The sequence below is a fragment of the Carcharhinus amblyrhynchos genome, unplaced genomic scaffold (genome assembly GCF_965287045.1).
Source record: "Carcharhinus amblyrhynchos unplaced genomic scaffold, sCarAmb.v2.hapA chromosome_1041, whole genome shotgun sequence".
Taxonomy (NCBI): Eukaryota; Metazoa; Chordata; class Chondrichthyes; order Carcharhiniformes; family Carcharhinidae; genus Carcharhinus; species Carcharhinus amblyrhynchos.
In genome coordinates, this window is record NW_027650781.1 from 18,849 (window position 1) to 37,500 (window position 18,652).

Consider the following 18,652-nt stretch of genomic DNA (forward strand, 5'->3'; position numbering starts at 1 on the left):
GGAATCGAACCCGGGTCCCTGGCGCTGTGAGGCAGCGGCGCTAACCCACTGCACCACCATGCCGGTCTCTCTGAGATCTACTGTAGAACATTGTACCCCAAGCTTGAACCTTGGAACAGAGACGGTAAGTGTCACAGACAGGCCTGGTGTCACAACAACAACAACCTGAATTTGTATAGCACCGTTCGTACAGTCAACCATTAATGGACAAACTCTGGCACCTTGAGGACATTTTAAGAAAAGATGTCCAAACATTTGTAATTTTTAATGGACATCTTAAAGGAGAGAGAGAGAGAGGGAGGTGGAGAGGTTCAGGGAGGGAATCCTGGAGCTTAGGACCCCCCCCCCCCCCCCCTCCACCCAAGGCAGCTGAAGGCACGGCTGCCAATGGCGGAGCGATGGGAATCGAGGAATGCTCAAGAGGCCAGAATTGGAAGATGTTTTGGGAAGAAGGAGAATGTACAGGGGAGTGGGGGGAGAATGTGGGACTCGCTCCCACAGAGGGGGGAGCGGGGGGAGAATGTGGGACTCACTCCCACGGGGGGGGAGTGGGGGGAGAATGTGGGACTCGCTCCCACGGGGGGAGTTGGGGGGTAGAAAGTGGGACTCGCTCCCATGGGGAATGGGGGGGAGGCCCATGTGGAGCAGAAAGCCCAGCAGATGGGCTGAATGGCCTGTACCGCTGCTGCAATAATCGACTCTGGGGGGGGGGGCAAACCTCGCAGTACTCAGAGTCTCCACAAGGGAGCAGTGCAGGCCACAGTTCTCTCTGACACTGTGTCCCGCTCGGCATCCCTCCCCACCCAGGACCCAGCACAGGGAGTGCCTACCACAGTGTGGGCATCTGAACCCTGAAAGGGTCTGGCACTCTTGGGTAGGGGTAGGGGGTGAGGAGGGGGGAACAGCACAGAAGAGGGGACCAGGTGAAACAAAGAGGTGTTTCTGGAATTCCTTCCCCCTATCTCAGGGAACACCTCATCCCCGTTGGTGGGATCTTGCTGTGTCCACATTGGCTGCTCCCCCCCTGAGGTTACAACTCCGTTACTGCACCTCAAGTACCAGAAGCAACAATCCCACCAAAGGCTCATTTATTTATTAGTCACAAGTGAGGCTTACATTAACACCGCAATGAAGTTACTGTGAAATTCTCCTAGTGATTTCCCCCCCCCCAGTGTTGGAGTGTCCTGGGGGGGGGGGGGAGATACTTTTAACAGTGATTCCCCCCCCCCCAAGTGTTGGAGTGTCCTTGGGGGGGGGGGGGAGATACTTTTAACAGTGATTCCCCCCCCAGTGTTGGAGTGTCCTGGGGGGGGGGAGATACTTTTAACAGTGATTCCCCCCCCCAGTGTTGGAGTGTCCTGGGGGGGGGGGGGGGGAGATACTTTTAACAGTGATTCCCCCCCCAGTGTTGGAGTGTCCTTGGGGGGGGGGGAGATACTTTTAACAGTGATTCCCCCCCCCCAGTGTTGGAGTGTCCTGGCGGGGGGGGGAGATACTTTTAACAGTGATTCCCTCCCCCCAGTGTTGGAGTGTCCTTGGGGGGGGGGAGATACTTTTAACAGTGATTCCCCCCCCCCAGTGTTGGAGTGTCCTGGGGGGGGGAGATACTTTTAACAGTGATTCCCCCCCCCAGTGTTGGAGTGTCCTGGTGGGGGGGGGGAGATACTTTTAACAGTGATTTCCCCCCCCCAGTGTTGGAGTGTCCTGGGGGGGGGAGATACTTTTAACAGTGATTCCCCCCCCAGTGTTGGAGTGTCCTGGGGTGGGGGGGGGGAGATACTTTTAACAGTGATTCCCCCCCCAGTGTTGGAGTGTCCTGGGGTGGGGGGGAGATACTTTTAACAGTGATTTCCCCCCCCAGTGTTGGAGTGTCCTGGGGGGGGGGGGGAGATACTTTTAACAGTGATTCCCCCCCCCAGTGTTGGAGTGTCCTTGGGGGGGGGGGGGAGATACTTTTAACAGTGATTCCCCCCCAGTGTTGGAGTGTCCTTGGGGGGGGGGGGAGATGGGGGATTTACAACTGTATTCATTTGGAAAAGTATCTCTCAGGGTTTCCTCCAATCAGGGGGTCAGGAGAGGGGGAGGCCACGCCTCTTTTGGGGGTCATGTGGCTGGCCTGGGCCAATCAGAAGGTGGCTTGTTTGTTACATTGTGTCCATTTCACTCTTGGATACATTTCAGCCACGTTACATTGTATCCTCCCCCCTTCCCCATTGCAACCTTCTCCTGGGTACAGAGGGAGGGGGGACTGGTGTCTCTCTCTGTGTCTCAGTGTGTGTGTGTGTGTGTGGGTGGGGGGGGTTCCAGACAGACACACACCCCACACAGAATGGCCCTGGATCGCCGGCGGGTGGGTGAGAGGTTACAAGCCAGCCTCGCCGGCTTACAGGAGCTGCGGCTGCTGCGGGAGAGGCACCGGGAGATGGTGCGGAGGCTGCTGGAGAGCGGGGAGCCGGGGCAGGGCAGCCCGGGGCAGGCAGCCCCCACCGCGGACAGGCTACAGGTAACAGGCACCCAGACAGAGCTGGGATCTCACTCACTCTCTCCCTCTGGGGGTCATTCTGGGATCTGGGAATAATCTGGGATTGGATCCTTCTGGGATTTGTTGGGGTCCTTCTGGGATCTGGGAATAATCTGGGGTTGCATCCTTCTGGGATCAGGAGATATTCTGGGATTGGATCATCCTGGGATCTTTCTGGGATTTGTTGGGGTCGTTCTGGGATCTGGGAATAATCTGGGATTGGATCATCCTGGGATTTGTTGGGGTCCTTCTGGGATCTGGGAATAATCTGGGGTTGGATCCTTCTGGGATCAGGAGATATTCTGGGATTGGATCATCCTGGGATCTTTCTGGGATTTGTTGGGGTCGTTCTGGGATCTGGGAATAATCTGGGATTGGATCATCCTGGGATTTGTTGGGGTCCTTCTGGGATCTGGGAATAATCTGGGGTTGGATCCTTCTGGGATCAGGAGATATTCTGGGATTGGATCATCCTGGGATCTTTCTGGGATTTGTTGGGGTCGTTCTGGGATCTGGGAATATTCAGAGATTGGATCTTTCTGGGATTTGTTGGGGTCGTTCTGGGACTACTCTGGGATCAGTTTCTGGGATTGGGTCATTCTGGGATCTTTCTGGGATTCGTTGGGATCATTCTGGGATTTGTTGGGATCATTCTGGGATCTGGGAATATTCTGGGACCCGGGATCGTTCTGGGATTGGATGAATCTGGGATCATTTTGGGACCTGGGATTGGATTGTTTTGGGGCTGGGATCGCTCTGGGGGACCGGGATCGCCCTGGGATCAATTTGGGATTGGAACGTCCTGGGATTTGATTGGATTATTCTGGGATCTGGGAACATTTTGGGACATTCTGGGGTCGGATCGTTCTAGGGGTCGGAACATTCTGGGATTCACTGGGATCAATCTGGGATTGGATCGTTTTGGGAACTGGGATAATTCTGTGATTTGTTGGGATCAGTTTGGGTTGGGAACTTGCTGGGATTGGATCATTCCGAGGTTTGATTTGATTTATTATTGTCACATGTATTGGGATACAGTGAAAAGTATTGTTTCTTGCGCGCTATACAGACAAAGCATACCGTTCATAGAGAAGGAAAGGAGAGGGTGCAGAATGTAGTGTTACAGTCACAGCGAGGGTGTAGAGAATGATCAACTTTGGTCCATTCAAAAGTCTGACAGCAGCAGGGAAGAAGCTGTTCTTGAGTCGGTCGGTACGGGACCTCAGACTTTTGTATCTTTTTCCCGATGGAAGAAGGTGGAAGAGAGAATGTCCGGGGTGTGTGTGGGGGGGTCCTTGATTATGCCGGCTGCTTTTCCCCGAGGCAGCGGGAAGTGTAGACGGAGTCAATGGATGGGAGGCTGGTTTGTGTGATGGGACTGGGCTACATTCACCACCCTTTTGTAGTTCCTTGTGGTCTTGGGCAGAGCAGGAGCCCAGACCGAGCTGTGATACAACCAGAAAGGATGCTTTCTATGGGGCGTCTGTAAAAAGTTGGTGGGAGTCGTAGCGGACATGCCAAATTTCCTTAGCCTCCTGAGAAAGCCGGGATGGCGTCATTCTGGGATTTGTTGGGATTGTCCTGGTGAGATTGGGGTTGTTTTCCTTCAGAGCAGAGAAGGATGGGGGAGCCTGATTGAGGGGTACAGAATGGAGAGGGACATAGATAGAGTTGATAGAAAGGAAGTTCCCCCCCTTAGAGGTGTCAATAACTGGGGGGGGGGGGGCACTGATTTAAGGTAAGGGCGATTTTTAGGGACAATTTAAGGAGAAACTTTCACCCAGAGACTGGTGGGAATCTGGGACTCGCTGCTTGGAAGAGGTGGGAATCTTCACGACATTTAAGATGAGCACTCGAAACCCTGCAGCTTACACGGCCACTGATTGAGTGCTGGGAAACAGGATTGGGATAGATAGATAGATAGATGCTCGATGGGCCGAAGGGCCTCTTTCCGTGCCTCCCGCTGTATTCTGGGATCTGCGGGTCGATGTCAGGTGGAACTCCCCCATGAGGGGCCGTGATAAGGTGCCAGTTCCCATTCCCTGGGGCAGCAGCTGGGCGAATAACAGCCAAGGTGTGGGTTAGCCACTCTGGGCACTTCCTGTGCCCACGGCAGCCTCCCGTTGGCAAGGCGACTCAACACTTCAGCCTCGTACCAACTCGGACAAAGAGTGTTTCACGACAAAGATCTCCTCCGTAAGTCGACGGGAGTTCTTGTGTACGGAGCAGTTGTGGTCAACACACACCCGTACTCAGTGGGACCTGAGCTGAGTCAGTAACGTTTGATTTATTATTGTCACTTGTACTGGGACACAGTGAAAAGTATTGTTTCTTGCGCGCTATACAGACAAAGCATACCGTTCATAGAGAAGGAAAGGAGAGGGTGCAGAATGTAGTGTTACAGTCACAGCGAGGGTGTAGAGAAAGATCAGCTTAATATTTGATTTGATTTATTATTGTCATGTATTGGGATACAGTGAAAAGTATTGCATCTTACGCACTATACAAAGCATACTGTTCATAGAGAAGGAAAGGAGATGGTGCAGAATGTAGTGTTACAGTCACAGCGAGGGTGTAGAGAAAGATCAACTTAATATTTGATTTATTATTGTCATATATATTGGGATACAGTGAAAAGTATTGTTTCTTGCGTGCTATACAGACAAAGCATACCGTTCATAGAGAAGGAAAGGAGAGGGTGCAGAATGTAGTGTTACAGTCACAGCGAGGGTGTAGAGAAAGATCAGCTTAATGCGAGGTAGGTCCATTCAAAAGTCTGACAGCAGCAGGGAAGAAGCTGTTCTTGAGTCGGTCGGTACGTGACCTCAGACTTTTGTATCTTTTTCCTGACGGAAGAAGGTGGAAGAGAGAATGTCCGGGGTGTGTGGGGGGGGGGGGCCTTGATTATGCCGGCTGCTTTTCCCTGAGGCAGCGGGAAGTGTAGACGGAGTCAATGGATGGGAGGCTGGTTTGTGTGATGGACTGGGCTACATTCACCACCCTTTTGTAGTTCCTTGCGGTCTTGGGCAGAGCAGGAGCCCAGACCGAGCTGTGATACAACCAGAAAGGATGCTTTCTATGGGGCATCTGTAAAAGTTGGTGAGAGTCGTAGCGGACATGCCAAATTTCCTTAGTCTCCTGAGAAAGTAGAGTTGGAGGGGGGAGCTTGCAGGGGGTGGTGTCCCCCATGTGTCTGCTGCACCCCCCCTTGTCCTTCTAGGTGGTAGAGGTGGCGGGTTTGGAAGGTGCTGTGGAAGGAGCCTTGGTGAGTCGCTGCAGTGCATCTTGTAGATGGTACACACTGCTGTCACTGTGCGTCGGTGGTGGAGGGAGTGAGTGTTTGTGGTTAGCGTGTCGATCGAGCGGGGCTGCTTTGTCCTGGATGGTGTCGAGCTTCTCGAGTGTTGTTGGGAGCTGCACTCATCCAGGCGAGTGGGGATTATTCCATCACACTCCTGACTTGTGTCCTTGTAGATGGTGGACAGGTTTTGGGGGGGAGTCAGGAGGTGAGTTACTCTCTGCAGGATTCCCAGTGGACAGGCTTTGGCGGGGGAGACAGGAGGTGAGTTACTCTCTGCAGGATTCCCAGTGGACAGGCTTTGGGGGGGGAGACAGGAGGTGAGTTACTCTCTGCAGGATTCCCAGTGGACAGGCTTTGGGGGGGAGCCGGGAGGTGAGTTACTCTCTGCAGGATTCCCAGTGGACAGGCTTTGGTGGGGAGTCAGGAGGTGAGTTACTCTCCGCAGGATTCCCAGCCTCTGACCTGCTCTGGCTGGGTCCCAGTTCAGTTTCTGGTAACCCCCAGGATGTGGATAGTGGGGGTGAGCGATGGTAATGAAGTGGGGGGGGGTAGATGGTTAGATTCTGTCTTGTTGGAGATGGCCATTGCCTGGGGCTTGTGTGGCGTGAATGTCACACTTGTCAACCCGAGCGTGGACACCGTCCAGGTCTCGCTGCGTTTGGACACGGGCTGCTTCAATATCTGAGGGACGGTGTTGAACAATCATCGGCAAACATTCCCAAATTGGATAACGTTCCAGAGGAGGACATAGAAAATGCTTCAAGAGCACTGGGAAGCCCTCTGGGGCGACCTTCCCACCAGCGACTGAGAGGGGAAGCTATACCAATCATCCTGAATGGGGAGGGGGCCGCTCCGTCCCCCCCCCGTCCCCCTCCGCAATGAGGCGGGGAGGGGGTAGGGAAGCGATTCCTGGACTCCGGATCCCACTGGCCTCACGGGACATCCCCCCTAACCCCCGCAAGGGTCCAATTAGTGGGTCCTGAATCTGACTGATTCAGGAAGACCCTCGCCCGCCCCCCCCTTCCCTCAATCCCCCTCAAACCGAGGGAGTGGGCGATCGATCGCTGAAGGGGTCAGAATGGGTTTTGGGGGGGTGGTTGAATGGCCCACTCGAGGGGTGGGGGGGGTGGTGTGTTGGGTAGATGTCGGCGATTCCAGGGTGCCTTGTCAGATTTAACTAGTCGTGGGATCCTTCTGTGCTTAAAGTGGCTGATTTTTCTCCCACCACCAGAGGCCAGGCAGTGAAGAAAAGGAACAAGCCCTCCGAGCCTACCCCGATCGTGATACTGCCTACACTAAAACCGTACGCGCTTACAGAGCCCAGATCGTTTCATTCCCGTTTTATTCAATGAGATTAGGGATTGAGTTTCGGAGTCGGGAGAAAATGTTGCAACTTTATAAGACCCTGGTCAAACCCCAGTTGGAATACGGTGCTCAGTTCTGATCACCTCATTACAGGAAGGACGTGGAAGCTATTGAAAGGGTGCAGAGGAGATTTACAAGGATGTTGCCTGGATTGGGTGGCATGCCTTCTGAGGATAGGTTGAGGGAGCTCTGTCTTTTCTCCTTAGAGAGATGAAGGATGAGAGATGACCTGATAGAAGTGTAGAAGATGTTGGGGAGGTATAGATCGGGTGGATTCTCAGAGGCTTTTTCCCAGGGCTGGAATGGTTGCTACGAGAGGGACACAGGTTTAAGGTGCTGGGGAGTAGGTACAGAGGAGATATCAGGGGTAGGTTTTTCACTCAGAGGGTGGTGAGTGAGTGGAATCGGGTGGTGGTGGAGGCAAATTCGATAGGGTCTTTCAAGAGACTTCCGGATGAGTACATGGGACTTAATAGAATTGAGGGTAAGCCTAGTAAGTAGGGATATCATCGCAACTTGTGGGCCGAAGGGCCTGTTTGTGCGGTGGTTTTTCTACGTTCTATTCATGCATTTGTCTCGATGCCCCTCAAATGCCACTATCGTACTGCCCCTACCCTCCTCCCTGGGCAGCATGTTTACTACCCTCTGTGTTTAAAAAAAAACGACACTCACCCCTCACATCTCCTCTAAACCTTTCCCCCCCCACGCACCTTAAACCCGTGTCCCCGAGCGCTCCTCTTGTCTACCCTTGGGGAATGAAATGGCCTTCCTGGCAAGAGGATTGGAGTAGAGGGATGGGGATGTTTTGCTGCGATTGTACAGGGCATTGGTGAGACCACACCTGGGAGTATTGTGGGCAGTTTTGGGCTCCGTATCTGGGGAAGGATGTTCCTTGCTTATAGAGGGAGCGCAGTGAAGGTTTCCCAGGTTTATTCCTGGAGTGAGGAGAGACTGAGTGGGTTAGGATTATATTCAGTGGAGTTTGGAAGAGTGAGAGGGGGAATCTGATAGAAACTTATAAACAGGGTTGGACAGGGTAGATTCAGAAAGAATGTTCCCCATGGTGAGGGGAGCCCAGAACTAGGGGGGTGATAGTTTGAGGATAAGGGGTAAACCTTTTAGAACTGAGGGGAGGGGAAATTTAGAGAGCGGTGGAATTCAATCCCACAGAAAGTAGTTGAGGCCAAAATTTCAGGAAGCAATTAGATTTCGCTCTTGGGGGCTAAAGGGATCGAGGGATATGGGGGGGGGGGGTCCTGCTCGGGTTACACCGAGGGAGAATTTAGCACCCAGACCCGCCCGCCCGCACCTCTTTGGGACCGAGGGACGAAACCCACGCAGACACGGGGAGGATGTGCAGGCTCCGCACAGCCGGTGGGGAGCCCGGGGAATCGAACCCGGCCTCCCTGGCACCGGGAGGCAGCGGCGGCGCTAACCCACCGTGCAAGGACCAAGCGCACCCCCCCCCCACCCCCCCCCAAGTGGGGTAACTCAAGGGTGGGTTGGAGAGAGAGTTTGGGTGGGGGGTGGGGTGGGGAGGGAGGGAGGGGGGGGGGAGTCCTTTCTTGAGATAACCGTGACTGGGGGCTGAAGGGCCTCTCCCGGGGCGAGTCGCGCCGGAGCCGAGGCCTCCGTTCCGCCGGATGATCCATCTGGTGTGGAGTTGGGATCTTTCTGTGCCCTCTGAACCATGCTAGGACGGTGGTGGGGGTGGGGGGGGGGGGGTTGCGGGGTGGGGTACTAGCGATGGGTAAATGGGGGGGGGGGGGAGTTGGAAGCGAAGAAGGGTAAACGGAGTTCGGATACGGATCGGTCATGATCTGACGGAACAGGCTGGAGAGAGAGGGGCCGAACGGCCTGTGAATTAATGAAAAGAGAAACGTTCCCGCAAATCCAAAAGGAAATTCAGGAAAATTCAGGGAGAATGTGGGACTCGCTCCCACGGGGGGAGTGGGGGCAGTGATTTTGAGTTGATTCTGATGGTGGGGGGGGGGGGGAGGGAGGGAGGAGGGGGTGAGAATTCGCCTCCAAGTTTCTACCTTCAAGTAGACGTTGTAATCAGAAGCGTTGGCCCTGGGGGCACTAACTGTGCGAGTCGAGTGTGTACAGATTTGTGGTTACCCACTCGTGCGCCCCCCCCCCCCGCCCCAGATCTCCCAGCCTGCCTTTGAACAAGGAGAGGTGGGGGGTTTAATTTGAGCTAAATGTGGGGTTGCCAAGTGACACACCTATCGTGCCTCGATGGATGATAATCCTTTAATTGTTGGTGTGTCTGATGCTGTCTGCCTGCCTCTGCCTCAGCTTGTGGGCTATCTGCGAGTGTAAATAGGAATTAGGCCTCGCTCTGCACGATCCGCTCCTCTGAGTATAGACCGTGTTGCCAAGGCGCCATTCTTTTCTGGGCCTGCGTGCCTTGCCCGAGTGCTCTCACGCTCAGAGGCACCCCGGGGGGGGGTGGGGGGGAGACGGGGAGCCTCCGAGGGCGCCCGTTTGGCTGGTGGGTCCGTGCCGCTGTGTTACAGGCCTCCATTTTTGGCCCCCGCAGAGCCTGGGCCTGTCGCCGCACTGCCTCCACCCGGGCCTGTTGCGCAGGGACGCTGAGGAGGCCGTTCAGCCCTTCTCTCTTCGGCCTGTTACACAGCAACAGTGGGAGGCCATTCGGGCCCTCTCCCGGGCCTGTTACACTGGAACAGGAGGCCATTCGGGCCCTCTCCCGGGCCTGTTACACTGGAACAGGAGGCCATTCGGGCCCTCTCCCGGGCCTGTTACACTGGAACAGGAGGCCATTCGGGCCCTCTCCCGGGCCTGTTACACTGGAACAGGAGGCCATTCGGGCCCTCTCCCGGGCCTGTTACACTGGAACAGGAGGCCATTCGGGCCCTCTCCCGGGCCTGTTACACTGGAACAGGAGGCCATTCGGGCCCTCTCCCGGGCCTGTTACACTGGAACAGGAGGCCATTCGGGCCCTCTCCCGGGCCTGTTACACTGGAACAGGAGGCCATTCGGGCCCTCTCCCGGGCCTGTTACACAGGAATAGGAGGCCAGCCTCCCAGGCCTGTTACTCAGGAACAGGAGGCCATTCAGGCCCTCTCCCGGGCCTGTTAACAGGAGGAGGCCCATTCAAGCCTAGGAGAGGGGCTGTTACACAGGAACAGGAGGAGGCCCATTCAGGCCCTCTCTCCCGGGCCTGTTCGATCAGATCATGATACTTGGGTGCCCTGTCCAACTGTGGGTGCCACTTTGAGGGGTATGGCCCCTTTAATTAAAGGTACAGGCACCAACCAGACATCTCCTGGTTCGATGCTTACACATTCTCGCATTTGGGACAAGCAATCCTGGGCCTAACACTTTGAGGGAATGGACGCTGCACAGCCAGGCCTGGGGGGCAGGGGGTGAGGGGAAAAAACCAAGTACCATTTAGATTTGAGGAGAGAGAGAGAGAACCCCCCCCCCCCCAGGCATCTGAAGGCACGGCCACCAATGGCGGAGCGAAGGGAACCGGGGGATGCTCAAGAGGACAGAATTGGAGGAGCGCAGAGATCTCGGAGGGTTGTAGGGGCTGGAGGAGGTTACAGAGATAGGGAGGGGGTGTAGGGGGGCTGGAGGGGGTTACAGAGATAGGGAGAGGGTGTAGGGGGCTGGAGGAGGTTACAGAGATTGGGAGGGGGTGTAGGGGCTGGAGGAGGTTACAGAGATAGGGAGGGGGGTGTAGGGGCTGGAGGGGGTTACAGAGATAGGGAGGGGGTGTAGGGGGACTGGAGGAGGTTACAGAGATAGGGAGGGGGGTGTAGGGGCTGGAGGAGGTTACAGAGATAGGGAGGGGGTGTAGGGGGCTGGAGGAGGTTACAGAGATAGGGAGGGGGTGTAGGGGGCTGGAGGAGGTTACAGAGATAGGGAGGGGGTGTAGGGGGCTGGAGGAGGTTACAGAGATAGGGAGGGAGTGTAGGAGGGGCTGGAGGGGGTTACAGAGATAGGGAGGGGGTGTAGGGGGCTGGAGGAGGTTACAGAGATAGGGAGGGGGTGTAGGGGGACTGGAGGAGGTTACAGAGATAGGGAGGGGGTGTAGGGGGACTGGAGGAGGTTACAGAGATAGGGAGGGGGTGTAGGGGGCTGGAGGAGGTTACAGAGATAGGGAGGGGGTGTAGGGGGCTGGAGGAGGTTACAGAGATAGGGAGGGGGTGTAGGGGGCTGGAGGGGGTTACAGAGATAGGGAGGGGGGTGTAGGGGGCTGGAGGGGGTTACAGAGATAGGGAGGGGGTGTAGGGGGCTGGAGGGGGTTACAGAGATAGGGAGGGGGTGTAGGGGCTGGAGGAGGTTACAGAGATAGGGAGGGGGTGTAGGGGGCTGGAGGGGGTTACAGAGATAGGGAGGGGGTGTAGAGACTTGAACAGGTTACAGATGTGGAGATGCCAGTGTCGAACTGGGGTAAACACAGTGAGAAATCTCACAACACCAGGTTAAAGTCCAACAGGTTTATTTGAAAGTAAACCCACAAGCTTCTGGAAACGGTGTTCGTTCGTCAGATCTATGGAAGGTTCTGATCAGGGAAAGGCATAAAAAACACACACAGTTTACAGAATACTGATTAGAATGTGAGTCTTAGATAGGGAGGGGGTGTAGGGGGCTGGAGGGGGTTACAGAGATAGGGAGGGGGTGTAGGGGACTGGAGGAGGTTACAGAGATAGGGAGAGGGTGTAGGGGACTGGAGGAGGTTACAGAGATAGGGAGGGGGTGTAGGGGACTGGAGGAGGTTACAGAGATAGGGAGAGGGTGTAGGGGGGCTGGAGGGCGTTACAGAGATAGGGAGGGGGTGTAGGGGGCTGGAGGGGGTTACAGAGATAGGGAGGGGGTGTAGGGGGCTGGAGGGGGTTACAGAGATAGGGAGGGGGTGTAGGGGGGCTGGAGGAGGTTACAGAGATAGGGAGGGGGTGTAGGGGGGCTGGAGGAGGTTACAGAGATAGGGAGGGGGGCTGGAGGGGGTTACAGAGATAGGGAGGGGGTGTAGGGGGCTGGAGGGGGTGACAGAGATAGGGAGGGGGTGTAGGGGGCTGGAGGGGGTTACAGTGATAGGGAGGGGGTGTAGGAGCTGGAGGAGGTTACAGAGATAGGGAGGGGGTGTAGGGGACTGGAGGAGGTTACAGAGATAGGGAGAGGGTGTAGGGGGGCTGGAGGGCGTTACAGAGATAGGGAGGGGGTGTAGGGGGCTGGAGGGGGTGACAGAGATAGGGAGGGGGGTGTAGGGGGGCTGGAGGGGGTTACAGAGATAGGGAGGGGGGTGTAGGGGCTGGAGGGGGTTACAGAGATAGGGAGGGGGTGTAGGGGGCTGGAGGAGGTTATAGAGATAGGGAGGGAGGTGTAGGGGGCTGGAGGAGGTTATAGAGATAGGGAGGGGGTGTAGGGGGCTGGAGGAGGGTGTAGAGATGGGAGGGGGTGGAGGGGGTTACAGAGATAGGGAGGGGGGGTTTAGACTTAACGGGGGTGGTGGGGGTGGACTCTTGTCTCTCTGCCCTGCAGCTGAGGACAGCAGTGCGCTGGCGATGCCTTCCACAGTCGAATTGCCAGATGATCAATGATCGCATGGGCACTTTTTTTGGGGTGGGGGGGTTAGCATGTGAAAAAGCTGTACCCCAGTGGCCGGTATTGTTGTTGGGGGGAGGGGAGGGGTCAAAATTGGCACAGATTAAGTCCAAGTCTCTCTGTGTTTGCCTCCAGCAGGATGGAAAGAAGGAGTTAATTGCTTTAAAGCAGGAATCAGTGAGTTAGTACTGAGATAAGCGGGTTTCGCTAGCTGTTACAGGTGCTCATTGAAATAATTACTGTTGTGTATCGTGGCAAGCCCTCTGTTTGTTCACAGGAACCAGTCTACACTCCAATTCTCAGGTAGATACGTGGCACTCAGATAAGGAACACAGTAAATCCTCCAAGGGTTGGGCTTCTGGCACCTGACAGGGGAAAATGATGTGTACCTAGCATCAAACCGTCTGCAACTTAATCACTGGCTTTGGTGCTGAACTCTGCGATCGCCCGTTTTTACAAAAACCACCCCTCGATTAGATTCCAGTCTGTAACTCACTCCGGGGTATCTGTTATTCTATATATAAACCACCCCTCGATTAGATTCCAGTCTGTAAGTCACTCCCGGGTATCTGTTATTCTGTATATAAACCACCCCGAACCCCTCGATTAGATTCCAGTCTGTAACTCACTCCCGGGTATCTGTTATTCTATATATAAACCGCCCCTCGATTAGATTCCAGTCTGTAACTCACTCCCGGGTATCTGTTATTCTATATATAAACCGCCCCTCGATTAGATTCCAGTCTGTAACTCACTCCCGGGTATCTGTTATTCTATATATAAACCACCCCGAACCCCTCGATTAGATTCCAGTCTGTAACTCACTCCCGGGTATCTGTTATTCTATATATAAACCGCCCCTCGATTAGATTCCAGTCTGTAACTCACTCCCGGGTATCTGTTATTCTATATATAAACCACCCCGAACCCCTCGATTAGATTCCAGTCTGTAACTCACTCCCGGGTATCTGTTATTCTAAATATAAACCACCCCGAACCCCTCGCTTAGATTCCAGTCTGTAACTCACTCCTGGGTATCTGTTATTCTATATATAAACCACCCCTCGATTAGATTCCAGTCTGTAACTCACTCCCGGGTATCTGTTATTCTAAATATAAACCACCCCGAACCCCTCGCTTAGATTCCAGTCTGTAACTCACTCCTGGGTATCTGTTATTCTATATATAAACCACCCCGAACCCCTCGATTAGATTCCAGTCTGTAACTCACTCCCGGGTATCTGTTATTCTATATATAAACCACCCCGAACCCCTCGATTAGATTCCAGTCTGTAACTCACTCCTGGGTATCTGTTATTCTATATATAAACCACCCCGAACCCCTCGATTAGATTCCAGTCTGTAACTCACTCCTGGGTATCTGTTATTCTATATATAAACCCCCCCGAACCCCTCGATTAGATTCCAGTCTGTAACTCACTCCTGGGTATCTGTTATTCTATATATAAACCCCCCCGAACCCCTCGATTAGATTCCAGTCTGTAACTCACTCTCGGGTATCTGTTATTCTGTATATAAACCACCCCGAACCCCTCGATTAGATTCCAGTCTGTAACTCACTCCTGGGTATCTGTTATTCTATATATAAACCCCCCCGAACCCCTCGATTAGATTCCAGTCTGTAACTCACTCTCGGGTATCTGTTATTCTGTATATAAACCACCCCGAACCCCTCGCTTAGATTCCAGTCTGTAACTCACTCCCGGGTATCTGTTATTCTGTATATAAACCACCCCGAACCCCTCGATTAGATTCCAGTCTGTAACTCACTCCCGGGTATCTGTTATTCTATATATAAACCGCCCCGAACCCCTCGATTAGATTCCAGTCTGTAACTCACTCCCGGGTATCTGTTGTTCTGTATATAAACCGCCCCGAACCCCTCGATTAGATTCCAGTCTGTAACTCACTCCCGGGTATCTGTTATTCTATATATAAACCACGCCGAACCCCTCGATTAGATTCCAGTCTGTAACTCACTCCCGGGTATCTGTTAACCTATATATAAACCGCCCCGAACCCCTCAATTAGATTCCAGTCTGTAACTCACTCCCGGGTATCTGTTATTCTATATATAAACCGCCCCGAACCCCTCGATTAGATTCCAGTCTGTAACTCACTCCTGGGTATCTGTTATTCTATATATAAACCCCCCCGAACCCCTCGATTAGATTCCAGTCTGTAACTCACTCTCGGGTATCTGTTATTCTGTATATAAACCACCCCGAACCCCTCGCTTAGATTCCAGTCTGTAACTCACTCCCGGGTATCTGTTATTCTGTATATAAACCACCCCGAACCCCTCGATTAGATTCCAGTCTGTAACTCACTCCCGGGTATCTGTTTTTCTATATATAAACCGCCCCGAACCCCTCGATTAGATTCCAGTCTGTAACTCACTCCTGGGTATCTGTTATTCTATATATAAACCCCCCCGAACCCCTCGATTAGATTCCAGTCTGTAACTCACTCTCGGGTATCTGTTATTCTGTATATAAACCACCCCGAACCCCTCGCTTAGATTCCAGTCTGTAACTCACTCCCGGGTATCTGTTATTCTGTATATAAACCACCCCGAACCCCTCGATTAGATTCCAGTCTGTAACTCACTCCCGGGTATCTGTTTTTCTATATATAAACCGCCCCGAACCCCTCGATTAGATTCCAGTCTGTAACTCACTCCCGGGTATCTGTTATTCTATATATAAACCACGCCAAACCCGTCGATTAGATTCCAGTCTGTAACTCACTCCTGGGTATCTGTTATTCTATATATAAACCGCCCCAAACCCCTCGATTAGATTCCAGTCTGTAACTCACTCCCGGGTATCCGTTATTCTATATATAAACCGCCCCTCGATTAGATTCCAGTCTGTAACTCACTCCTGGGTATCTGTTATTCTATATATAAACCGCCCCTCGATTAGATTCCAGTCTGTAACTCACTCCCGGGTATCCGTTATTCTATATATAAACCGCCCCTCGATTAGATTCCAGTCTGTAACTCACTCCCGGGTATCTGTTATTCTATATATAAACCACCCCGAACCCCTCGATTAGATTCCAGTCTGTAACTCACTCCCGGGTATCTGTTATTCTATATATAAACCGCCCCTCGATTAGATTCCAGTCTGTAACTCACTCCTGGGTATCTGTTATTCTATATATAAACCGCCCCTCGATTAGATTCCAGTCTGTAACTCACTCCCGGGTATCTGTTATTCTATATATAAACCACCCCGAACCCCTCGATTAGATTCCAGTCTGTAACTCACTCCCGGGTATCTGTTATTCTATATATAAACCGCCCCTCGATTAGATTCCAGTCTGTAACTCACTCCCGGGTATCTGTTATTCTATATATAAACCGCCCCTCGATTAGATTCCAGTCTGTAACTCACTCCCGGGTATCTGTTATTCTATATATAAACCGCCCCTCGATTAGATTCCAGTCTGTAACTCACTCCCGGGTATCTGTTATTCTGTATATAAACCACCCCGAACCCCTCGATTAGATTCCAGTCTGTAACTCACTCCGGGGTATCTGTTATTCTATATATAAACCGCCCCTCAATTAGATTCCAGTCTGTAACTCACTCCCGGGTATCTGTTATTCTATATATAAACCGCCCCGAACCCCTTGATTAGATTCCAGTCTGTAACTCACTCCTGGGTATCTGTTATTCTATATATAAACCACCCCGAACCCCTCGATTAGATTCCAGTCTGTAACTCACTCCCGGGGTATCTATACTCGATCGAGTCACCCTCAATTAGGTCTGTAACTCACTCCCGGGTATCTGTTATTCTATATATAAACCGCCCCGAACCCTTGATTAGATTCCAGTCTGTAACTCACTCCTGGGTATCTGTTATTCTATATATAAACCACCCCGAACCCCTCGATTAGATTCCAGTCTGTAACTCACTCCCGGGTATCTATTCTGTATATAAACCACCCCGAACCCCTCGATTAGATTCCAGTCTGTAACTCACTCCTGGGTATCTGTTATTCTATATATAAACCACCCTGAACCCCTCGATTAGATTCCAGTCTGTAACTCACTCCCGGGTATCTGTTATTCTATATATAAACCACCCCGAACCCCTCGATTAGATTCCAGTCTGTAACTGGAAGAGATAGGGTTGTAGGGACTGGAAGAGGTTACAGAGATAGGGAAGGGGTGTAGGGGCTGGAGGGGGTTACAGAGATAGGGAGGGGGTGTAGGGGCTGGAGGAGGTTACAGAGATAGGGAGGGGGTGTAGGGGCTGGAGGGGGTTACAGAGATAGGGAGGGGGTGTAGGAGGCTGGAGGAGGTTACAGAGATAGGGAAGGGGTGTAGGGGCTGGAGGGGGTTACAGAGATAGGGAGGGGGTGTAGGGGGCTGGAGGGGGTTACAGAGATAGGGAGGGGGTGTAGGGATTGGAGGGGGTTACAGAGATAGGGAGGGGGTGTAGGGGGTTACAGAGATAGGGAGGGGTGTAGGGATTGGAGGGGGTTACAGAGATAGGGAGGGGGTGTAGGGGGAATGGAGGGGGTTACAGAGATAGGGAGGGGGTGTAGGGGGGAATGGAGGGGGTTACAGAGATAGGGAGGGGGTGTAGGGGGTTACAGAGATAGGGAGGGGGTGTAGGGATTGGAGGGGGTTACAGAGATAGGGAGGGGGTGTAGGGGGTTACAGAGATAGGGAGGGGGTACTGGAGGCGGTTACTGAATGGGTCTGTGTACTGAGTTCTGTCTGATGAGATTAATTTTGTCTCTGTCTCTCTGCAGCCTTGTTTGCTGGGACCCAGTGAGAGCGATGGAGTTACATCTCCGGACCCTGACCACCTGCCCCCGGGCAGCAGCGAGCCCCCAGCTGGCACTGGGCAGCGGAGTGACCCCCCGGAGCCGGACCCCCTCTGCCCGGCCGTTCGGCCCCCTAGCCTGGGAGAGGAGCCCTCGCCGGGTCGCGGGAGCGCGGCGGAGGTGGGCAGCGGGGCTCCGATCCCCGGCAAGGCCGCCGTCCCGGGGCGGGCAGTGACGCTCCGGGGGGAAGCGGCCCCCCAGCCTCCCGGGGGCTCGGGCGAGCTGAGGAGGATGGAGTCGGGGACCCAGCTGGCCGAGGGCCCGCCGGACAGTCTGGAATCGGACTCCAGGCCCAGTTCTGGTGAGGACGAACCCGCTCTCGGTTGGCATCAACCCACCCCGCTGCCCCACAATGGGGGCCTCCCGGGGCGGGCCTGTTGGCGTTGGGTTAGTGGGTCCCATTCACCACCCTCTGGGTGGAGAAATTTCTCCTTGCCACAGTCCCAAAAACATTTACCCCGTATCCTCAAAACCCCCCACCTTCCCTCTGGACCAAGCCTCAACTCCCTCGAGTGTGGACTATTACAATCATAGAATCCCTACAGTGCCCAAGGAGGCCATTCGGCCCATCGAGTCTGCACCAACAACAAGCCCACCCAGGCCCGAGCCCCGAAACCCCACACATCTATCCCTCGAACCATATGTCCCAGGACACTAAGGGGCAATTTAGCATGGCCAATCCCCCTAACCCGCACATCTTTGGACACTAAGGGGCAATTTAGCATGGCCAATCCACCCTAACCTGCACATCTTTGGACACTAAGGGGCAATTTAGCATGGCCAATCCCCCTAACCCGCACATCTTTGGACACTAAGGGGCAATTTAGCATGGCCAATCCACCTAACCCACACATCTTTGGACACTAAGGGGCAATTTAGCATGGCCAATCCACCTAACCTACACATCTTTGGACACTAAGGGGCAATTTAGCATGGCCAATCCACCTAACCTACACATCTTTGGACACTAAGGGGCAATTTAGCATGGCCAATCCACCTAACCTACACATCTTTGGAC

At 53.6% G+C, this 18,652-nt stretch overlaps 1 protein-coding gene across 1 annotated transcript in view; it reads left to right on the top strand.

Moving 5' to 3' along the window:
- The first annotated feature begins 2,323 nt into the window (after positions 1-2,323).
- The window catches only part of LOC145340461 (uncharacterized), a 20,931-nt gene continuing 4,602 nt past the window's right edge, over positions 2,324-18,652 (top strand). The window contains exons 1-2 of the mRNA XM_080184929.1: positions 2,324-2,503; positions 17,560-17,935. Coding sequence (XP_080041055.1) covers positions 2,330-2,503; positions 17,560-17,935 — 550 coding nt within the window. The 5' untranslated portion in view covers positions 2,324-2,329. The remainder of the gene's footprint in view (positions 2,504-17,559; positions 17,936-18,652) is intronic.